The sequence below is a fragment of the Oncorhynchus nerka genome, linkage group LG13 (assembly GCF_034236695.1).
Source record: "Oncorhynchus nerka isolate Pitt River linkage group LG13, Oner_Uvic_2.0, whole genome shotgun sequence".
Classification (NCBI taxonomy): domain Eukaryota; kingdom Metazoa; phylum Chordata; class Actinopteri; order Salmoniformes; family Salmonidae; genus Oncorhynchus; species Oncorhynchus nerka.
Window position 1 is genome coordinate 90,663,599 of NC_088408.1, and position 19,924 is coordinate 90,683,522.

The window sequence follows — 19,924 nt, forward strand, 5'->3', positions numbered from 1 at the left end:
TTTAGCCTCAGAGGGCAGGCGATGGATGAGAGCAGAGAACAACTAAAGCCAGCTGTTGACTGCCATCTATCCATTCCTGGTGAATCACAGCCAGGTGTTGACTGCCATCTATCCATTCCTGGTGAATCACAGCCAGGTGTTGACTGCCATCTATCCATTCCTGGTGAATCCCAGCCAGGTGTTGACTGCCATCTATCTATTCCTGGTGAATCCCAGCCAGGGGTTGACTGCCATCTATCCATTCCTGGTGAATCCCAGCCAGGGGTTGACTGCCATCTATCCACTCCTGGTGAATCCCAGCCAGGGGTTGACTGCCATCTATCCATTCCTGGTGAATCCCAGCCAGGGGTTGACTGCCATCTATCCACTCCTGGTGAATCCCAGCCAGGGGTTGACTGCCATCTATCCATTCCTGGTGAATCCCAGCCAGGGGTTGACTGCCATCTATCCATTCCCGGTGAATCCCAGCCAGGGGTTGACTGCCATCTATCCACTCCTGGTGAATCACAGCCAGGGGTTGACTGCCATCTAACAGTAATGTCACAGGGCAACCCCAAAAAGTTTCAGCTGGACTGAAAGAGATAGCTCAGCAAGATAAGATAAGCTCATTCTCTCTCTCTCTCTCTCTCTCTCTCTCTCTCTCTCTCTCTCTCTCTCTCTCTCTCTCTCTCTCTCTCTCTCTCTCTCTCTCTCTCTCTCTCTCTCTCTCTCTCTCTCTCTCTCTCTCTCTCTCTCTCTCTCTCTCTCTCTCTCTCTCTCTCTCTCTCTCTCTCTCTCTCGTGTCAGACCAGACCTCTTCATTATACAACCTCACAGGGTGGTCCCGCAGGTCTGGGAGAGTGTCTTGCTGGTCTGGCCGGGGTGTCTATTGATCTGTTGCTTTTGTGTGAAGTGTTGGGGCTGCGTTTGAGGGCGATGTCCTTTAGGGTCCGGGCGAAGGTGGGCACTGCTGCCTTGTATAGGTGGACCTGGTCGTAAAGGCTGTGTCTGTGTCTGTGTCGCTTATCTGTGTCACTTGCTTAGGCACTGCAAACATGTTTCCCATGCCAATAAAGCCCTTTGAATTGAGAGAGAGTATCATTACATCTCCTCACATCCTAAAGCCTCCCACCTCCCATCACCCCAAAGCTCCTCCCCTCACCCCTATCCTCCTATCCTTCTTTCACCCCTCACCCCACCTCCTCCTCTCACCACAAAGCCTTCCCCTCCCCCTGAATGTGATGGATTGACGCAGCTAGGTGACATCCAGATGGCCTGAGGGCCAAACTGATACCGGAGCTTCATGCATATTCATTCATACAACGAGGTAAGGTGACAGGAGACATTTTTAGCATCTCTCTGGGCTCTGGCTCTGTGAGACGGGATGGGGACCTTATATCACCTGATGACGCACCGTCAACAACTTCAGCTACCGATAAACATCCAGGGATGACATAAATTACTGCCATAGCTTTCAAGTGTGTGTGTGTGTGTGTGTGCATGTTGTCAACAGTCGGGATGAATACAGTCAGGATAGTAATACACGGATGGAGTTGTATTCGTGGCTCTCTCTGCTGAGCAAAAGCCAATAAAGTCACCAAAACACTCAGAGAGCCTTGAAAAGCAGAGTAATTATTCCTTATGGATAGAAACCTTCAGTGACAGGAAACGGTTAATGATTATTCCACGCTACGGGTGCTCTTGCAAATCAATCCACACACACAGCCACTCATGGCGAATCAAAGACAAACAATCAATATTAATATTTGCTGAATTGTCCGCATCACTGACTAACCTTTCATCCCTGCCTGGTATAAGCCAATTTCGTCCTCACTCAGATTCAATTTGACATGTTTTTCCTGTTGGTCTCCGGGGTAATAAGCCTGAGTGGAATAATTAAGACTAGAGCGGCTCTATGCAGCTAGCTATAACATTTATTTTGATTACATGCACTCACTCATCTCAGCACTCAGGACTTGTACAAGGTAAAGCAGTCCTTTGAACTATTGTTTGCGAGTGTTGGTGGTTCGCCGAACTATGCTTGCATGATGAGTGATTTTGCCTGACAGCCAAAAGGTTGTGTTATAGCTCCCAGAGTAAATGCCTAGGCTTTAGCTCAAAGGGTTATTGCAATCTTGGGTCATGCAGACAATTCAGGGTTGATACTCGGTCAATAAGGGAAGGAATGGCATTGTTTCTATAACATCCCGCATTTCAATTTACTCAACTGCATAATTCTTGAAGTTTACACAGTACTAATACAAAGACAAGCCACGGTACTAATACAAAGTCAAGCCACGGTACTAATACAAAGACAAGCCACGGTACTAATACAAAGACAAGCCACGGTACTAATACAAAGACAAGCCACGGTACTAATACAAAGTCAAGCCACGGTACTAATACAAAGACAAGCCACGGTACTAATACAAAGACAAGCCACGGTACTAATACAAAGACAAGCCACGGTACTAATACAAAGTCAAGCCACGGTACTAATACAAAGACAAGCCACGGTACTAATACAAAGACAAGCCACGGTACTAATACAAAGACAAGCCACGGTACTAATACAAAGACAAGCCACGGTACTAATACAAAGACAAGCCACGGTACTAATACAAAGACAAGCCACGGTACTAATACAAAGACAAGCCACGGTACTAATACAAAGACAAGCCACGGTACTAATACAAAGACAAGCCACGGTACTAATACAAAGACAAGCCACGGTACTAATACAAAGTCAAGCCACGGTACTAATACAAAGACAAGCCACGGTACTAATACAAAGACAAGCCACGGTACTAATACAAAGACAAGCCACGGTACTAATACAAAGACAAGCCACGGTACTAATACAAAGTCAAGCCACGGTACTAATACAAAGATAAGCCACGGTACTAATACAAAGACAAGCCACGGTACTAATACAAAGACAAGCCACGGTACTAATACAAAGACAAGCCACGGTACTAATACAAAGTCAAGCAAAACATCCTCTGGTTTTAGATTCAGTTTTTTTGTGAAACATTATTTCTGCTACTTTGTGCACTGAGCTGTTATCATAACAGGGGAGGACGCTTCAGACTGGTTTGATGAGTTACCCTCACATTTCCTCTGAAGAAACAATGACACAGCAGTTTAACTGCCGAATAGAGGAATTAAAGGAATTATTGTTGTTTTGTTACTTTTACCAGTTACTTTGTGGAGTCTTTCCTTTGTTGACAAAGGGGTGTCCTGTTACATGACAAACAATACCATGTCTCTAAACCTATAACGGTGCTTCCTGAAAGGCAGGTCTTTGTGTAAGCACAGATCTTTAGACAACGCGCAAGGGCTGTGGCGAATCACTACACACCCGGCTTGGCTCAACCCAGTGCACTTCAAATCAGCTCAGCCAGACAGCACAGCCAGGACACTGCCTTTGGCTTCATTGAGACACCCATGTCACACACTAGTGCTCCAGAAGGGAATGGAGCGCTGTATGATGATCTATAGTGAATCTACAAAAACATCACCCTTGTTGAAGAGAGAGAGACTCTGACTCAGGCCCCAGGGTAACAAAGACTGGGTCACTCATACTATGTAGCTAAGCTACTTCACCAGAGTATTGTGTATTGTTTTACACAGCTTCACTGCTTCACTGCTTTGCAGGGAGTTTGATGTCAACGTTCAGAAAAAGGATAGCATCCACTTCACCACTCTAGGAGGTTAACACTGTGGGATCAGAGACAGGAGAGGGGAATTTAAGGAGGGGGTTACTGTGACGTTAAAAGGGTTGAGCTGCTTCCCTACACTAAGAGACCAGCTGGTGGTATGGGACTACCACCAACCATCACAGATGTTACTTAATGTATTGCTGTTCCTAAACTGTCCAGTATAATTATGGCAGGGTTGTCAGACCCAATTCCCCATCCTGTACTTGAAGAGGACCCACAACGACATGCTTACTGATGCAGTTCGATTAGAAGACCACAGTCAGTTCGTCAGTTGGCTGGGATCCATGTTGGAACAGAGCTCAGGAATGACAAACATCATCACTCACCTGGTGAAGATGGCCAGGGGTGGGGGGCTCACCTGGTGAAGATGGCCAGGGTAGGGGGCTCACCTGGTGAAGATGGCCAGGGGTAGGGGGCTCACCTGGTGAAGATGGCCAGGGGTGAGGGGCTCATGCAGACACCCATGAACAGGACCACACACACACACACAAACACACACACACAGGTGAGGGTTTAGGGGACTCACCTGGTGAAGATGGCCAGGGGTGGGGGGCTCATGCAGACACCCATGAACAGGACCACACACACACACACACACACACACACACACACATACACACACAGGTGAGGGTTTAGGGGACTCACCTGGTGAAGATGGCCAGGGGTGGGGGGCTCATGCAGACACCCATGAACAGGACCACACACACACACACACACAGGTGAGGGTTTAGGGGACTCACCTGGTGATGATGGCCAGGTGTGGAGGGCTCATGCAGACACCCATGAAGAGGACTACGTTCTCATGTCGGGTGTTACGGTAGGCCATCACCTCCCGCTTGAAGGCCTTCAGCTGGTCCTCGTTGTCCCGCTCGATGTCGATGAGGCGGATGGCCACCTCACCATGCCAGCGCCCGTGGAACACTAGCCCGAAGCGACCTGAAGAGAACAGAAGATAACTTAGAGATTAGAGAGGTGGACCTGTAGCCAGAGGGTCGCTGGTTCAAATCTCAAGTTGGATCTGAATTGGTAACTAAAGGACTACTAGTGTCAGATCCCAGCTAAAATGTCCCACCATTGTGACCCTGAAGCAAGGCACTTCAGGGCAGCAGGTAGCCTAGTGGTTAGAGTGTTCGGTTGCTGGATCAAATCCCCAAACTGACAAGGTAAAAATCTGTCGTTCTTCCCTTGAACAAGGCAGTTAACCCACTGCTCCCCGGTAGGCTGTTATTGTAAATAAGAACTGACTTGCCTAGTTACATTATTATTATTTTTTAATCTAGCTCCAAGGATTCTGCACAATGGCTGACCATGTGCTCTTTTCAAATGACTGTGACTGCATTGTATGGGGCAATATAGAACAGATGTAACAGTTGGACTAATACAATTGTTTTGTATTCTATTCTATTACCTTTCCCGATGAGTTCTCCGATCTCCAGCTGTTTGAAGGGGATGTCCCACTCCTGGAGGTAGATGGATGTCTGGCTGGCCTTGCGGGGGAAGTTACGGGCCGACAGCAGAGACAGGTTCATCTCCTCAAATTCATCTTCTGAATCCTCCACCTCATCGTTCTGTTCAGGAAAGGAAGATGAAGAGGACAGGAAGATAGAGAGGAGAGGAATATGAAGAGGAGAGGAAGATGAAGATGAAGATGAAGAGGAGAGGAACATGAAGAGACAACGAAGAGGAGAGGAACAGGAGAGGAAGATGAGGGTGAAGAGAAGATGAAGGGGAGAGGAACATGAAGAGACAACGAAGAGGAGAGGAACATGAGAGGAAGATGAGGAGGAGAGGAAGATGAGGAGAGGAGGAGGAGAGGAAGATGAAGAGGAGAGGAAGATGAGAGGAAGAGGAGAGGAAGATGAAGAGGAAAATCAAGAGGAGAGGAAGATGAGAGGAAAATGAAAAGGAAGATCAAGAGGAGAGGAAGATGAAGAGGAAGATGAAGATCAAGAGGAGAGGAAGATGAGAGGAAGATGAAGATGGAGAGGAGAGAAAGATGAAGAGGAGAGGAAAATGAAGGAGAGAGGAAAATGAGAGGAAGATGGAGAGGAGAGGAAGAGGAGAGGAAGATGAAGAGGAGAGGAAGAGGAGAGGAAGAGTGAAACTCCTTTCAATCCAGGTCCACAATAAGTGTTTTATTTGTATTTATGTATTTTTTCATACAACACAAAAACACAACAACAACAACAAAACACCCACTATACAAAACATTCTCGAAGATGGTCAACATACAATTTACAAATTCTGTCAAATATGTCTGGTTTATCCTGGATGTTCTGTAAGGTCTAACAGGATGTAGCTAGATCAACCCTGCAGTTTGTTATTGAGGGTGGATAAGAAACTTTCCAATTGATGGCTATTCATTTTTTTTGCAGCAATTACATACATCAACCTTGGTAATATATTAATTTTGAAAATGTTGACCCTACCTAACATAAGAATGGTGAGAGGTCTTCATCTCTGAATATTAGATTAAATCTTATCTATTAAAGGGATACTTCGGGATTTTGTCAATAAGGCCCTTCCTCTACTAGCATGCTAGTAGATACCATAGACTTCCAGGCATTGCGCTAATGCTAGTTAGCATTAGTTTGCAAAACTACCTCTAACCTCCTTTATACTGGACACAGATACATAAAAATGGTATCCACAAGTTCATCTGACTCTGGGGAAGTAGATGAAGGGCCTCAATGCCAAAACCCCGAAGTCTCCTTTTAAAGAAGAGTAAATGACTTTATATGCTTCCTAAAGATTGCATGGTATTAGTACACCAACGTATTTCATATATGTCTTTGTCCATTTCCATTTAAATGTACTTTCAAAGCTTGAGAAGTCCTGATTAGAAATGTACATTCTTTCACTCTGAATCCTGATACAGCACCATATGTATCCAACAGTAGTCAAATAAATGACAGAGAATGTTCTGGTGCAGATAAATGAACTAAAATGTCATCTGCATACAATGATATCACATGTTGACCTCCACCAATCTCTATTCCCCCGGATTGAGCCATGAGTTGTAATTATTGATGCTATGGGTTCTGTGGCGAAAGAGAACAGATCATTAGACAAACTAGTTGTATACTTCTTTAATGTGTTATCCTCTATCCTCTGGGCTTCTACTGTGCAATTATTACATTATATTCTAATAAAACCCAATTAAATGAAATTGAAACGGTGAAAATGGCCAGCCTTGTTGTGTGGTTGCAGAGGATTGCCATCTGGAGCGTCAGCATGCCAAACTATAACAAAAACAGATTCTATTCAGAAACAAATCCCACAATTTGATTAGAGCGTGGACTCACGTCTGATGTAGGTTCCACTTCAATCTGTAGTAAAGGGTTTAAAGGGTTCATCTCGACTCTGTAAGCAAGAGGAGGGCATGCAGATGGGATGAGCATTTTACATTGCACACGCTAGCGTCATACACACATTTTACATTACACACGCTAGCATCATACACACATTTTACATTGCACACGCTAGCGTCATACACACATTTTACATTGCACACGCTAGCATCATACACACATTTTACATTGCACACGCTAGCATCATACACACATTTTACATTGCACACGCTAGCGTCATACACACATTTTACATTGCACACGCTAGCATCATACACACATTTTACATTGCACACGCTAGCATCATACACACATTTTACATTGTACACGCTAGCATCATACACACATTTTACATTGCACACGCTAGCATCATACACACATTTTACATTGCACACGCTAGCATCATACACACATTTTACATTGCACACGCTAGCATCATACACACATTTTACATTGCACACGCTAGCGTCATACACACATTTTACATTGCACACGCTAGCATCATACACACATTTTACATTGCACATGCTAGCATCATACACACATTTTACATTGCACACGCTAGCATCATACACACATTTTACATTGTACACGCTAGCATCATACACACATTTTAGATTGCACACGCTAGCATCATACACACATTTTACATTGTACACGCTAGCATCATACACACATTTTACATTGCACACGCTAGCATCATACACACATTTTACATTGCACACGCTAGCATCATACACACATTTTACATTGTACACGCTAGCATCATACACACATTTTTACATTGCACACGCTAGCATAACACATCTGCAATGAACCGTGTTGAATCACGCATCACGGACCATGCATTTTCTGAACCCTCTTTTCTGTTAATCTAGCTAGGTGGCCAAACAGAAAGGCATTCTACAGGTAACCTCTTTCAACCTCTGTGTCATCAGTAGAACTGTGTACACACACACACACACACAACCGCACGCACGCACGTACACGCACGCACGCACGCACACACACAAACTGTGTTGTGATGGAGACGGTGTATGAAATTATGTATGTGATTCCTGTGGTATACGTGGCCCCTGGTAGGACCTCAGTCTCCTAATGAGAGGATCCAGCCAGGGCCAGAGAGAGGCCCTCATTAACCCAGAGAAGAGGCGGGGGAAATTGCCAGCTGGTACTAGACTCTGGCTGGGTGAGGGAGTGCATGGAGCCACACACAGAGGAGAAGACTTGGCTTTAATTACATCATGAGAATGTGGGTTTCATAACCAAGATAATGGATTCATATTCGTCAAAAAGCAGAGGAAGAGAAAAAGAGAGAGAGGCAGGAGAGAAGGAGAGAGAGAGGGGAGAGAAGGTGAGAGAGAGGGGAGAGAGCAAGAGAGAGGGGAGAGAAGGTGAGAGAGAGGGGAGAGAGCAGGAGAGAGGGGGAGAGAAGGAGAGAGAGAGGGGAGAGAAGGTGAGAGAGGGGAGAGAGCAGGAGAGAGGGGAGAGAAGGTGAGAGAGAGGGGAGAGAGCAAGAGAGAGCGGGAGAGAAGGTGAGAGAGAGGGGAGAGAGCAAGAGAGAGGGGGAGAGAAGGTGAGAGAGGGGGAGAGAAGGTGAGAGAGAGGGGAGAGAGGGGGAGAGAAGGTGAGAGAGAGGGGAGAGAGCAAGAGAGAGGGAGAGAGAAGGTGAGAGAAGGAGAGAGAGAGCAAGAGAAAGAAAGAGCGAGAAAGACATCGAGGGAGAAAAAGCAAGATAGAGAGAGAGATGGCTGCACCTTTCCCCAGTCATATTGACACTGAAATAACACCTGTGTCAGTCACTTAGAAGGTATAGAAAACATTAGAAAATCATTAAAACAGTAACCCATTTCTGTCAGCTTAAAAATACACCAACAATTGACTATGAAAATCGTCTATGAAAGCTAGTTTAGGTTTAGGTTTATTTGAACATCTTGGTACATACAGTAAGCAGTTTCTAAAAGCTAAAGTTACTGAGCGCTACCTTGCATTTATTCATGTGATCGATTTAGAGTCCAAAGACATTGGCATCACTCCTCGTCTTCTCCTTCTGCTTGTTTTCGGCAGCCGTGGCTTTTAGAAACCCAAGTGGAATCCAGTTGGCATCCTAACTATAGCATGCGGTTAAGGCCATGTTAACATTAGCCCCAGAGTGTTTGTCTTGTCCTGCATCTCTCATTGAAATTGTCACAAAAACGTCTTTGCTCCAATCATTTTGAGTCCCTATCCATCCCTCGACCAATGGAGGGTCGATGAGATGTAATATGAGGCTTATCTGAAACGGTCTGTTTTTGCCCACGAGATCATGTGAACATTGCTCTGCGTCGCGCTACAACATTTCTTGGCATATCATTTAAAAATAAAATGGATGTCATTTTCTGACCTACTTCACTGGTGGAGGGAGACAGAGGAAGAATCAGAGAGAGCTATCCCACTGGGCATATCTAGTTTTGATTTCCATTTGGTTGAGTTTTCAAATAACGTGAATTCAACGTGAAATCAACAACACATGTCATCATGTCATTGGATTTAGGTGAAAATTTGGGTGAAAAAAAATAGGAAATTCCCTTAGGGGCGGCAGGGTGGCCTAGTGGTTAGAGGAGGTAGCCTAGTGGTTAGAGGAGGTAGCCTAGTGGTTAGAGGAGGTAGCCTAGTGGTTAGAGAAGGTGGCCTAGTGGTTAGAGGAGGTAGCCTAGTGGTTAGAGGAGGTGGCCTAGTGGTTAGAGGAGGTGGCCTAGTGGTTAGAGGAGGTAGCCTAGTGGTTAGAGGAGGTAGCCTAGTGGTTAGAGGAGGTAGCCTAGTGGTTAGAGGAGGTGGCCTAGTGGTTAGAGGAGGTAGCCTAGTGGTTAGAGGAGGTAGCCTAGTGGTTAGAAGAGGTGGCCTAGTGGTTAGAGGAGGTGACCTAGTGGTTAGAGGAGGTAGCCTAGTGGTTAGAGACAGGTAGCCTAGTGGTTAGAGGAGGTAGCCTAGTGGTTAGAGGAGGTGGCCTAGTGGTTAGAGGAGGTAGCCTAGTGGTTAGAGGAGGTAGCCTAGTGGTTAGAGGAGGTAGCCTAGTGGTTAGAGGAGGTGGCCTAGTGGTTAGAGGAGGTGGCCTAGTGGTTAGAGGATGTAGCCTAGTGGTTAGAGGAGGTAGCCTAGTGGTTAGAGGAGGTAGCCTAGTGGTTAGAGGATGTGGCCTAGTGGTTAGAGGAGATGGCCTAGTGGTTAGAGGAGGTGGCCTAGTGGTTAGAGACAGCTGCCTAGTGGTTAGAGGAGGTAGCCTAGTGGATAGAGGAGGTAGCCTAGTGGGTAGAGGAGGTAGCCTAGTGGTTAGAGGAGGTAGCCTAGTGGTTAGAGGAGGTGGCCTAGTGGTTAGAGACAGGTAGCCTAGTGGTTAGAGGAGGTGGCCTAGTGGTTAGAGGAGGTGGCCTAGTGGTAAGAGGAGGTAGCCTAGTGGTTAGAGGAGGTAGCCTAGTGGTTAGAGGAGGTAGCCTAGTGGTTAGAGGAGGTGGCCTAGTGGTTAGAGGAGGTGGCCTAGTGGTTAGAGGAGGTAGCCTAGTGGTTAGAGGAGGTAGCCTAGTGGTTAGAGGAGATGGCCTAGTGGTTAGAGGAGGTGGCCTAGTGGTTAGAGACAGGTAGCCTAGTGGTTAGAGGAGGTAGCCTAGTGGTTAGAGGAGGTAGCCTAGTGGGTAGAGGAGGTAGCCTAGTGGTTAGAGAAGGTAGCCTAGTGGTTAGAGGAGGTGTCCTAGTGGTTAGAGACAGGTAGCCTAGTGGTTAGAGGAGGTGGCCTAGTGGTTAGAGGAGGTGGCCTAGTGGTAAGAGGAGGTAGCCTAGTGGTTAGAGGAGGTAGCCTAGTGGTTAGAGACAGGTAGCCTAGTGGTTAGAGAAGGTAGCCTAGTGGTTAGAGAAGGTAGCCTAGTGGTTAGAGACAGGTAGACTAGTGGTTAGAGGAGGTAGCCTAGTGGTTAGAGGAGGTAGGTAGCCTAGTGGTTAGAGGAGGTAGGTAGCCTAGTGGTTAGAGGAGGTAGGTAGCCTAGTGGTTAGAGGAGGTAGCCTAGTGGTTAGAGACAGGTAGCCTAGTGCTTCTACACCTGCATTGCTTGCTGTTTGGGGTTTTAGGCTGGGTTTCTGTACAGCACTTTGAGATATCAGCTGATGTACGAAGGGCTATATAAATACATTTGATTTGATTTGATTTAGTGGTTAGAGGAGGTAGGTAACAAAGTAGTTAGAGGAGGTGGCCTAGTGGTTAGAGGAGGTAGCCTAGTGGTTAGAGGAGGTAGCCTAGTGGTTAGAGGAGGTACGTAGCCTAATGGTTAGAGGAGGTAGCCTAGTGGTTAGAGGAGGCAGGTAGTCTAGTGGTTAGAGAAGGTAGCCTAGTGGTTAGACACAGGTAGCCTAGTGGTTAGAGGAGGTAGCCTAGTGGTTAGAGAATGTAGGTAGCCTATTGGTTAGAGGAGGAAGGTAGCCTAGTGGTTAGAGGAGGCAGGTAGTCTAGTGGTTAGAGAAGGTAGCCTAGTGGTTAGACACAGGTAGCCTAGTGGTTAGAGGAGGTAGCCTAGTGGTTAGAGAAGGTAGGTAGCCTATTGGTTAGAGGAGGAAGGTAGCCTAGTGGTTAGAGAAGGTAGGTAGTAGAGGTCGACCGATTAATCGAAATGGCCGATTAATTAGGGACGATTTCAAGTTTTCAAAACAATCGGAAATCGGTATTTATGGACACCGATTTTTTTTTTTTTTTTAACCTTTATTTAACCTTTATTTAACCAGGCAAGTCAGTTAAGAACACATTCTTATTTTCAATGACAGCCTAGGAACGGTAGGTTAACTGCCTCGTTCAGGGGCAGAACGACAGATTTTTACCTTGTCAGCTCGGGGGATTCAATCTTGCAACCTTACAGTTAACTAGTCCAACGCTCTAACCACCTGATTACATTGCACTCCACAAGGAGACTGCCTGTTACGTGAATGCAGTAAGCCAAGGTAAGTTGCTAGCTAGCATTAAACTTATCTTATAAAAAACAATCAATCATGATCACTAGTTAACTACACATGGTCGATGATATTACTAGTTTATCTAGCGTGTCCTGCGTTGCATATAATCGATGCGGTGCGTATCGTTGCTCCAATGTGTACCTAACCATAAACATCAATGCCTTTCTTAAAATCAATCAAGTATATATTTTTAAACCTGCATATTTTGCTACAAGAAGTCCAGGTTAGCAGGCAATATTAACCAGGTGAAATTGTGTCACTTCTCTTGCGTTCATTGCACGCAGAGTCAGTGTATATGCAACAGTTTGGGCCGCCTAATTTGCCAGAATTTTATGTAATTATGATATAACATTGAAGGTTGTGCAATGTAACAGGAATATTTAGACTTATGGATGCCACCCGTTAGATAAAATACATGATGGTTCCGTATTTCACTGAAAGAATAAACGTCTTGTTTTCGAGAATATAGTTTCCGGATTCGGCCATATTAATGACATAAGGCACGTATTTCTGTGTGTTATTATGTTATAACTAAGTCTATGATTTGATAGAGCAGTCTGACTGAGCGATGGTAGGCACCAGCAGGCTCGTAAACATTCATTCAAACAGCACTTTCGTGCGTTTGCCAGCAGCTGTTTATGACTTCAAGCCAATCAACTCCCGAGATTAGGCTGGTGTAACCGATGTGAAATGGCTAGCTAGTTAGCGTTTCAAACGTCACTCGCTCTGAGACTTGGAGTGGTTGTTCCCCTTGCTCTGCATGGGTAACGCTGCTTCGAACAAGGCAGTTAACCCACTGTTCCTAGGCTGTTATTGAAAATAAGAATTTGTTCTTGACTTGCCTAGTTAAATAAAATAAAAAATTATGTTGATGACTTTTTGCAAATCCAATTAGTTTTCCACGTCGATTCAAGGTCATCACATTGGTGTTTTGGGTTGAAATGGAGTGGAAACAACGTTGATTCAACCAGTTTTTGCCCATTGGGATTTTAAATAATTTATTTATTGACTAAGGTCAGAATACAATAGTCCCGATAACTCATGTTGTTTATACTGTATCCACGATGTCAACAGCGTTATGGTCGACACTCATCAAGTTACTTGGCAGACTTCCCTTCAACCACCCCTTCTTGATTGACTAAGGTCTGAATTAATTCTCTGACAGTGACTTATCTGCTCCATGGTGTGTTTCTGTGGCCGACACAACTCCTAAGGTATTGGGAGACATTATGTCGCGTGTCAACTCAAAGATTGACACCTCACTGACATTCTCATTAAATCTTGATTGCGTGACATTGGTTTACTACCTGGTACCATGGTTGAGCCAAAACAAATATAAAGAAAGAAATCCCGTTTCCTAGTTTCCTACTTACCCCGGCTCAGACAGGACAGGGTGCAGGATGACCTGGGGTGCCCTGCTGGGGGCCTCTGGGGCCAGGGCCACATCTAGAGAGGAGAGGTATATTGTAAATCATCACAACACTGGGCATTACATAGTCTTTATACCACAGCACAGTGTAATATCACATACAGTGCATTTGGAAAGTATTCAGAACCCTTGACTTTTTCCACATTTTGTTACGTTACAGCCTGATTATAAAATGGATTAAATAGTTTTTTTCCTCATCAATTTACACACAATACCCTAAAATGACAAAGCAAAAACAGATTGTTAGATTTTTTTAACAAAAAAACTGAAAAAATAAAGAAAAAGAGGGGGGGAAAATAAACAAATTCACTGAATATACAAAGTATATCCCCTTCAAATGAGTGGATATGGATATTTCAGCCACAACCTTTGCTGATAAAATGTAGCAGACCGCCATGCACTCTCCATAGACAAACATTGGCAGTAGAATGGCCTTACTGAAGAGATCAGTGACTTTCAACGTGGCACCATCATAGGATGCCACCTTTCCAACGAGTCAGTTTGTCAAATTTCTGCACTGCTACAGCTGCCCCAGTCAACTGTAAGTGCTGTTATTGCGAAGTGGAAACGTCTAGGAGCAACAACGGCTCAGTCACGAAGTCGTAGGCCTCACAAGCTCACAGAACGGGACCGCAGAGTGCTGAAGCGTGTTGCAACACACACTACCGAGTTCCAAACTTCTTCTGAAAGCAACCTCAACACAAGAACGGTTCGTCAGGAATTTCATTAAATGGGTTTCCATGGCCGAGCAGCAGCACACAAGACTAGGATTACCATGCGCAATGCCAAGCATCGGCATTGGACTCTGCAGCAATGGAAACACATTCTCTGGAGTGATGAATCACGCTTCACCCTCTGGCAGTCCGATGGATGAATCTGGGTTTGACGGATGCCAGGAGAACGCTACCTGCCCAAATGCATAGTGCCAACTGTACATTTTGGTGGAGGAGGAATAATGTTCTGGGGCTGTTTTTCATGGTTCAGGCCCCTTAGTTCCAATGAAGGGAAATCTTAACGCTACAGCATACAAAGACATTCTAGACCATTCCGTGTTTCCAATTTTGAGGCAACAGTTTGGGGAAGGCCCTTTCCTGTTTCAGCATGACAATGCCCCATGCACAAAACAAGCTCCATACAGAAATGGTTTCTTGAGATCGGTGTGGAAGAACTTACATTTACATTTAAGTCATTTAGCAGACGCTCTTATCCAGAGCGACTTACAAATTGGTGCGTTCACCTTAAGACATCCAGTGGAACAGCCACTTTACAATAGTGCATCTAAATCTTTTAAGGGAGGGGGGGGGTGAGAAGGATTACTTTATCCTATCCTAGGTATTCCTGAAAGAGGTGGGGTTTCAGGTGTCTCCGGAAGGTGGTGATTGACTCCGCTGTCCTGGCGTCGTGAGGGAGTTTGTTCCACCATTGGGGGGCCAGAGCAGCGAACAGTTTTGACTGAGCAGCGAACAGTTTTGACTGGGCTGCGCGGGAACTGTACTTCCTCAGTGTTTTTTTTTTTAAACTTGACTAGCCAGCACATAGCCCTGTTCTCAACCCCATCGAACACCTTTGGGATGAATTGGAACGCCGACTGCGAGCCAGACCTAATCGCCCAACATCAGTGCCCAACCTCACTAATGCTCTTGTGGCTGAATAGAAGCAAGTCCCCTCAGCAATGTTCCACCATCTAGTGGAAAGCCTTCCCAGAAGAGTGGAGGCAGCTATAGCAGCAAAAGGGGGACCAACTCCATATTAATGCCCATTATTTTGGAATGAGATGTTCGACGAGCAGGTGTCCACATATTTCTGGCCATGTAGTTTATGTTATATTGTCACATACACCAGATAGCATAGGGGTGCAGAGGTTGCTGCAGTGCTGCCTGGTAAATCAGAATAAATAAATAAATAAATCAAATCAAATATTTATATTTATTTATTACTATTGTATGAGCGGACCAAAACAGTCAACAGCAGCTCAGAGAGAAAAAAGGATTTAGGTACCCCCACACCTAAACTTCTTCCCGCGGCCATGTTGTGCTGCTTTGTGTTGCTTTGTCTTGCTTTGTCTTGCAAATGAGTTGCTTGATAGGCTGGTAAGTACATGCAATAGAATTATAATTCAATGTTTTAACTGACATTTCATGACACTACTCATGACTCCATAACATACACTATGAGGATCAGTCCAATATCACGATACTGTATCTCTGACTCTTCCAAAGGTTACACCCCGTTTCACCCCCATACAGATGTAGGATCTTCATTTGATCACGCTGTCGTTGAAATAAAAACGTGCAATGTATTCCAGGTTTAAAAAGCCTTCTAAAGTTTGGCATTTTCACTTTAAAATGACAGACTTTATTTGCCCTAATTAAAACGTATCAACCATAACAAAAAAAACACAATCATTCAGATTTCCTGTTGCTGCAGGATTACGATCCACAGCTTTAAAAGACTGTAATTGTCTCACCCTGACCTTAGTTATCTTTGTTTTCTTTATTATTTTGGTTGGGTCAGGGTGTGACGAGGGTGGTATGTGTGTTTTTGTCTTGTCTAGGGTTTTTTGTAATTCTATGTGGTTTTGGTTTGTCTAGGTAATGTAGGTCTATGGTGGCCTGAATTGGTACCCAATCAGAGGCAGCTGTTTATCGTTGTCTCTGATTGGGGATCCTATTTAGGTTGCCATTTTCCATTTTGGTTTTGTGGGTTATTGTCTATGTGTAGTTTGCATGTCAGCACTCATGTTATAGCTTCACGTTCATTTAGTTATTTTGTTAGTTTGTTTAGTGTTCTTCGTTTAATAAAGTAGAATGTATTCATATCACGCTGCGCCTTGGTCTCCTTGTTATGACGAACGTGACAGTAATGGCTCCTCTCCTAGTAACCTAGTAACCTAGGAGAGGAGACTTACGAGAGGAGACTTACGAGAGGAGACTGAGGGGAGGATAGGAGACTGAGGAGAGGTGCCTGAGGAGAGGAGATTGAGGAGAGGATGCCGGGAAGAGGAGACTGAGGGAGAGGAGAGGAAAGTGAGGAGAGGAGACTGAGGAGAGGAGAGTGGGGAGACTGAGGAGAGGAGCATGAGGAGAGGAGACTGAGGGGAGGAGATTGAGGAGAGGAGAGGAAAGGAAAGTGAGGAGAGGAGACTGAGGAAAAGGAGAGGAAACTGAGGAGAGGAGAGGGAGGAGACTGAGGTGAGGAGCATGAGGAGAGGAGACTGAGGGGAGGAGATTGAGGAGAGGAGAGGAGACTGAGGAGAGGAGCATGAGGAGAGGAGACTGAGGGGAGGAGCATGAGGAGAGGAGACTGAGGGGAGGAGAGGAGAGAGAGGACATCAAAAGTACCCTCCTCCTTCGGCCTGGTGCAGTATGGGTATTGTAATGCTCAATTACAAGGCACTTACCTGGGAAGATGAACTGCTGCTTGTATTTGAAGTAAGAAGATGCTGGATAGAGGGGGAGAGGGAGAGAGGGAGAGAGAGAGAGGTAGAGAGAGAGAGAGAGAGAGAGGTAGAGAGAGAGAGAGGTGGAGAGAGATGGAGAGAGAGGGAGGGAGAGAGAGAGATGGAGAGAGAGGGAGAGAGGGAGAGAGAGGGGGAGGAGAGAAATGGAGAGAGAGAGAGAGAGAGAGAGAGAGAGGGAGAGGGGGAAGGAGAGAGAGAGAGAGAGAGAGAGAGAGAGAGAGAGAGGGAGGGCGAGTGAGTGAGTGAGTGAGAATGAGAGAGAATGAGAATGAGAGAGAGAGAGAGGATCAGAGTTATGGTGCAGACCCTTTTTGTCTTCTTTCACTGACAATCAGCACAGAGCTGGGTTCATAGCAGGGTAGAAATGACAAGAATGAAATGTCTTTCCTAGAACAGACAGCTCTAAAAAAAAATCTAACAGTAGTAACACTAAATGTACTACTTCTATCAGAAGAAATGTCTAAATGAACTTTAAATAAAGTTTGATTTGAGACTTTATCTGGGGGGAAAAACTCAATGTTTTCATTTAAATCCCGTACCTGTTAAACTGAACTGTTTCTGTAGCCGTGCCGACTGTGGGGAAGGGTGCAGGGGGGAGGGAGGGGTGGCACTGGAGGGGAGGGGGGGAACGGGGGAGGAAGGAGTGGAGGAGGTGGTGGAGGAGGGGTTACTACTGGAGTCTGGCTGGTACGGGACAGGTATGTGATCCTGAAAACAGAAAGAGAGAGAGAGGGAGAAAGAGAGGGGGAGTGAGAGTGAGAGAGAGAAAGATAGAGGAAGAAATAGGGAGAGAAAGTGAGAGAGAGGGAGAGTGGGGGAGGGTAAAGAGAGATACAGAGAGAGATACATAATTAAATAGACCAGTAATTATAGTTGATCTCTATGGCCATTAGCAGGTGGAACTAGTATATTTTCAGACTCTTCCTCATTCACAAGATAGCACCTGACAACGCACCTGTTGTCTAATGGCGTTGTTATGATGAGGGTCCATAGAGATACTAGAGAGATATGTGCTCTTGGAGCTAAAAGCTCTTTTACGTGGAAGGGTAGAAATGAGTGGCCTTGGTTGACCTCTCTCATTATGGAGTGTTGCTGTGTGTGTTGTTGACTTATAGCTGCTAATACTATGTTCATTTCCTGGTTATATTGGGGAAGTCGTACAGAGTGAGGGAGTGAAAAAACTCTGGCCTCAAACTACACTGGTAATGGTCATAGTGAATTAGCAGATGTCCATTAAAAGCATCTCGTTAAAAAAGGATAAAAAACTAATGACAGGACACAGTGAGGTAAAACGCCGAACTGTAAGGGCCACAAAATGTTGCCTAAAATGCCCCTTATGAAATTATGATGAGGGTGTAGAGGTTTTCAGTTCTGTAATCCCAAACAGTGTTTGGAGAATTGTAAAGTATACATCTGTTGGCTACGGTTTGAAGAGTGAAGATGAATTAGTACAACAACAAAAAAACATCCAATAGACTGATTAATCCAGTACTGCTAGTCCGTCTGAGAGACTGAGATTCAGGGGATTTCAAACAGAAAGAAAGAACAGATGGACTTTTGATAAGACAAACCTCAGATGTGGAGCCCAGAGCAGTTTGTGTGGGTGTGTGTGTGTGTGTGTGTGTGTGTGGGAGGGTGTACGGTGGTTCCTACCTTGTTGATTTTGCTGGTTTTGGGCAGCGTCTGACTGATGTGCAGGTCTGTGTACCTGAGGGGGTTGTTGATGTCACATGGTACCGATTCAGTCCGTACCAAACGAGCTGGTAGAGACAGAATCAGACGTAAACAACAGAACACTGAGTGAGGGCTTTGAGCAGATGTGATATGGCTGTCCATTACAGAAAGTCTTCATCTACTCAAATTTCTAAATGGGTTAAATGGAAGATGGTCCCTTGTTACTATTGCAAGGGAACACTTGAGAACAACGTAAGATAGCTGGCCAACTTCAAATAGCAGAGACTTCAGAAAGGTTCTGTAGTTAAAAAAAGAAAGATTGATAAATTGATTGTTTTACCTTGATTTCCTTGGTGATCTGTCGCACCAGTTGGGAGAAAAACAGAGACGTGTAAAGAACATACAGTAAAAACTAACTTCAGATGACAGAGAACCTTATAAAGTACTATATCCATAACAAAACCACTATAGCAGAGAATGTGTCACGCCCTGACCGTAGAGAGCCTTTTAATGTCTCTATTTGGTTTGGGCAGGGTGTGATTTGGGGTGGGCATTCTAGGTTTCGTTTTCTATGATTTTGTGTTTCTATGTTTTGGCCGGGTATGGTTCTCAATCAGGGACAGCTGCCTATCGTTGTCTCTGATTGGGAACCATACTTAGGTAGCCCTTTTCCCTCCTTTCTGTGTGGGAAGTTGTCTTTGTTTGTTGGCACTATAGCGTCACGGTTGTTTTGGATAGTTTATTGATTTTGTCGTCTTCATACGAAATAAAGGAATATGTACGCTCACCACCCTGCACCTTGGTCCAGTTCTTTCAACAGCCGTGACAGAGTGAGTATTATTTTAAAGAAATACTTCCATAACAAAACCACTACAGAAGAAAATATAGCAGAGAATGAGTATTATTTTAAAGAAATACTTCCATAACAAAACCACTACAGCAGAGAATATAGCAGAGAATGAGTATTATTTTAACGTAATACTTCTATAACTAAAGCACTATAACAGAGAATGAGTATTCTTTTAATTTTAACGTAATACTTCTATAACTAAAGCACTATAACAGAGAATGAGTATTCTTTTAAAGTAATACTTCTATAACTAAAGCACTATAACAGAGAATGAGTATTCTTTTAAAGAAAGTAATACTTGCATAACAATCCTAATAAGTATTCCTAAAATGAATATGTTTTGCGCTGCTGAATTACAGTAGGGTTATATACAGTGTCTCTCCTAACTTGAGATACATGTGCAGTTTGTGTTACTGCTTATGTTGAGAATACCACTAAGACGTTGTGTGTCCTGTGTATCAAGGTCTACAGCTATTAAAATGATGCATT

The 19,924-nt window shown here is 44.7% G+C and overlaps 2 protein-coding genes across 2 annotated transcripts in view; both read right to left on the reverse strand.

Moving 5' to 3' along the window:
- LOC115125177 (kinase suppressor of Ras 2-like) overlaps nucleotides 1-7,057 on the reverse strand; it is a 46,623-nt gene extending 39,566 nt beyond the window's left edge. The window contains exons 1-3 of the mRNA XM_065026079.1: nucleotides 7,007-7,057; nucleotides 5,110-5,269; nucleotides 4,442-4,637 (exon numbers count right to left, since the gene is read on the reverse strand). Of these exons, the coding sequence (XP_064882151.1) occupies nucleotides 4,442-4,637; nucleotides 5,110-5,269; nucleotides 7,007-7,057 (407 nt within the window). The remainder of the gene's footprint in view (nucleotides 1-4,441; nucleotides 4,638-5,109; nucleotides 5,270-7,006) is intronic.
- Nucleotides 7,058-17,433: 10,376 nt separating this feature from the next.
- LOC115117082 (kinase suppressor of Ras 2-like) overlaps nucleotides 17,434-19,924 on the reverse strand; it is an 86,720-nt gene continuing 84,229 nt past the window's right edge. Inside the window, exons 7-8 of the mRNA XM_065026080.1 lie at nucleotides 18,565-18,671; nucleotides 17,434-17,619 (exon numbers count right to left, since the gene is read on the reverse strand). Coding sequence (XP_064882152.1) covers nucleotides 17,434-17,619; nucleotides 18,565-18,671 — 293 coding nt within the window. The remainder of the gene's footprint in view (nucleotides 17,620-18,564; nucleotides 18,672-19,924) is intronic.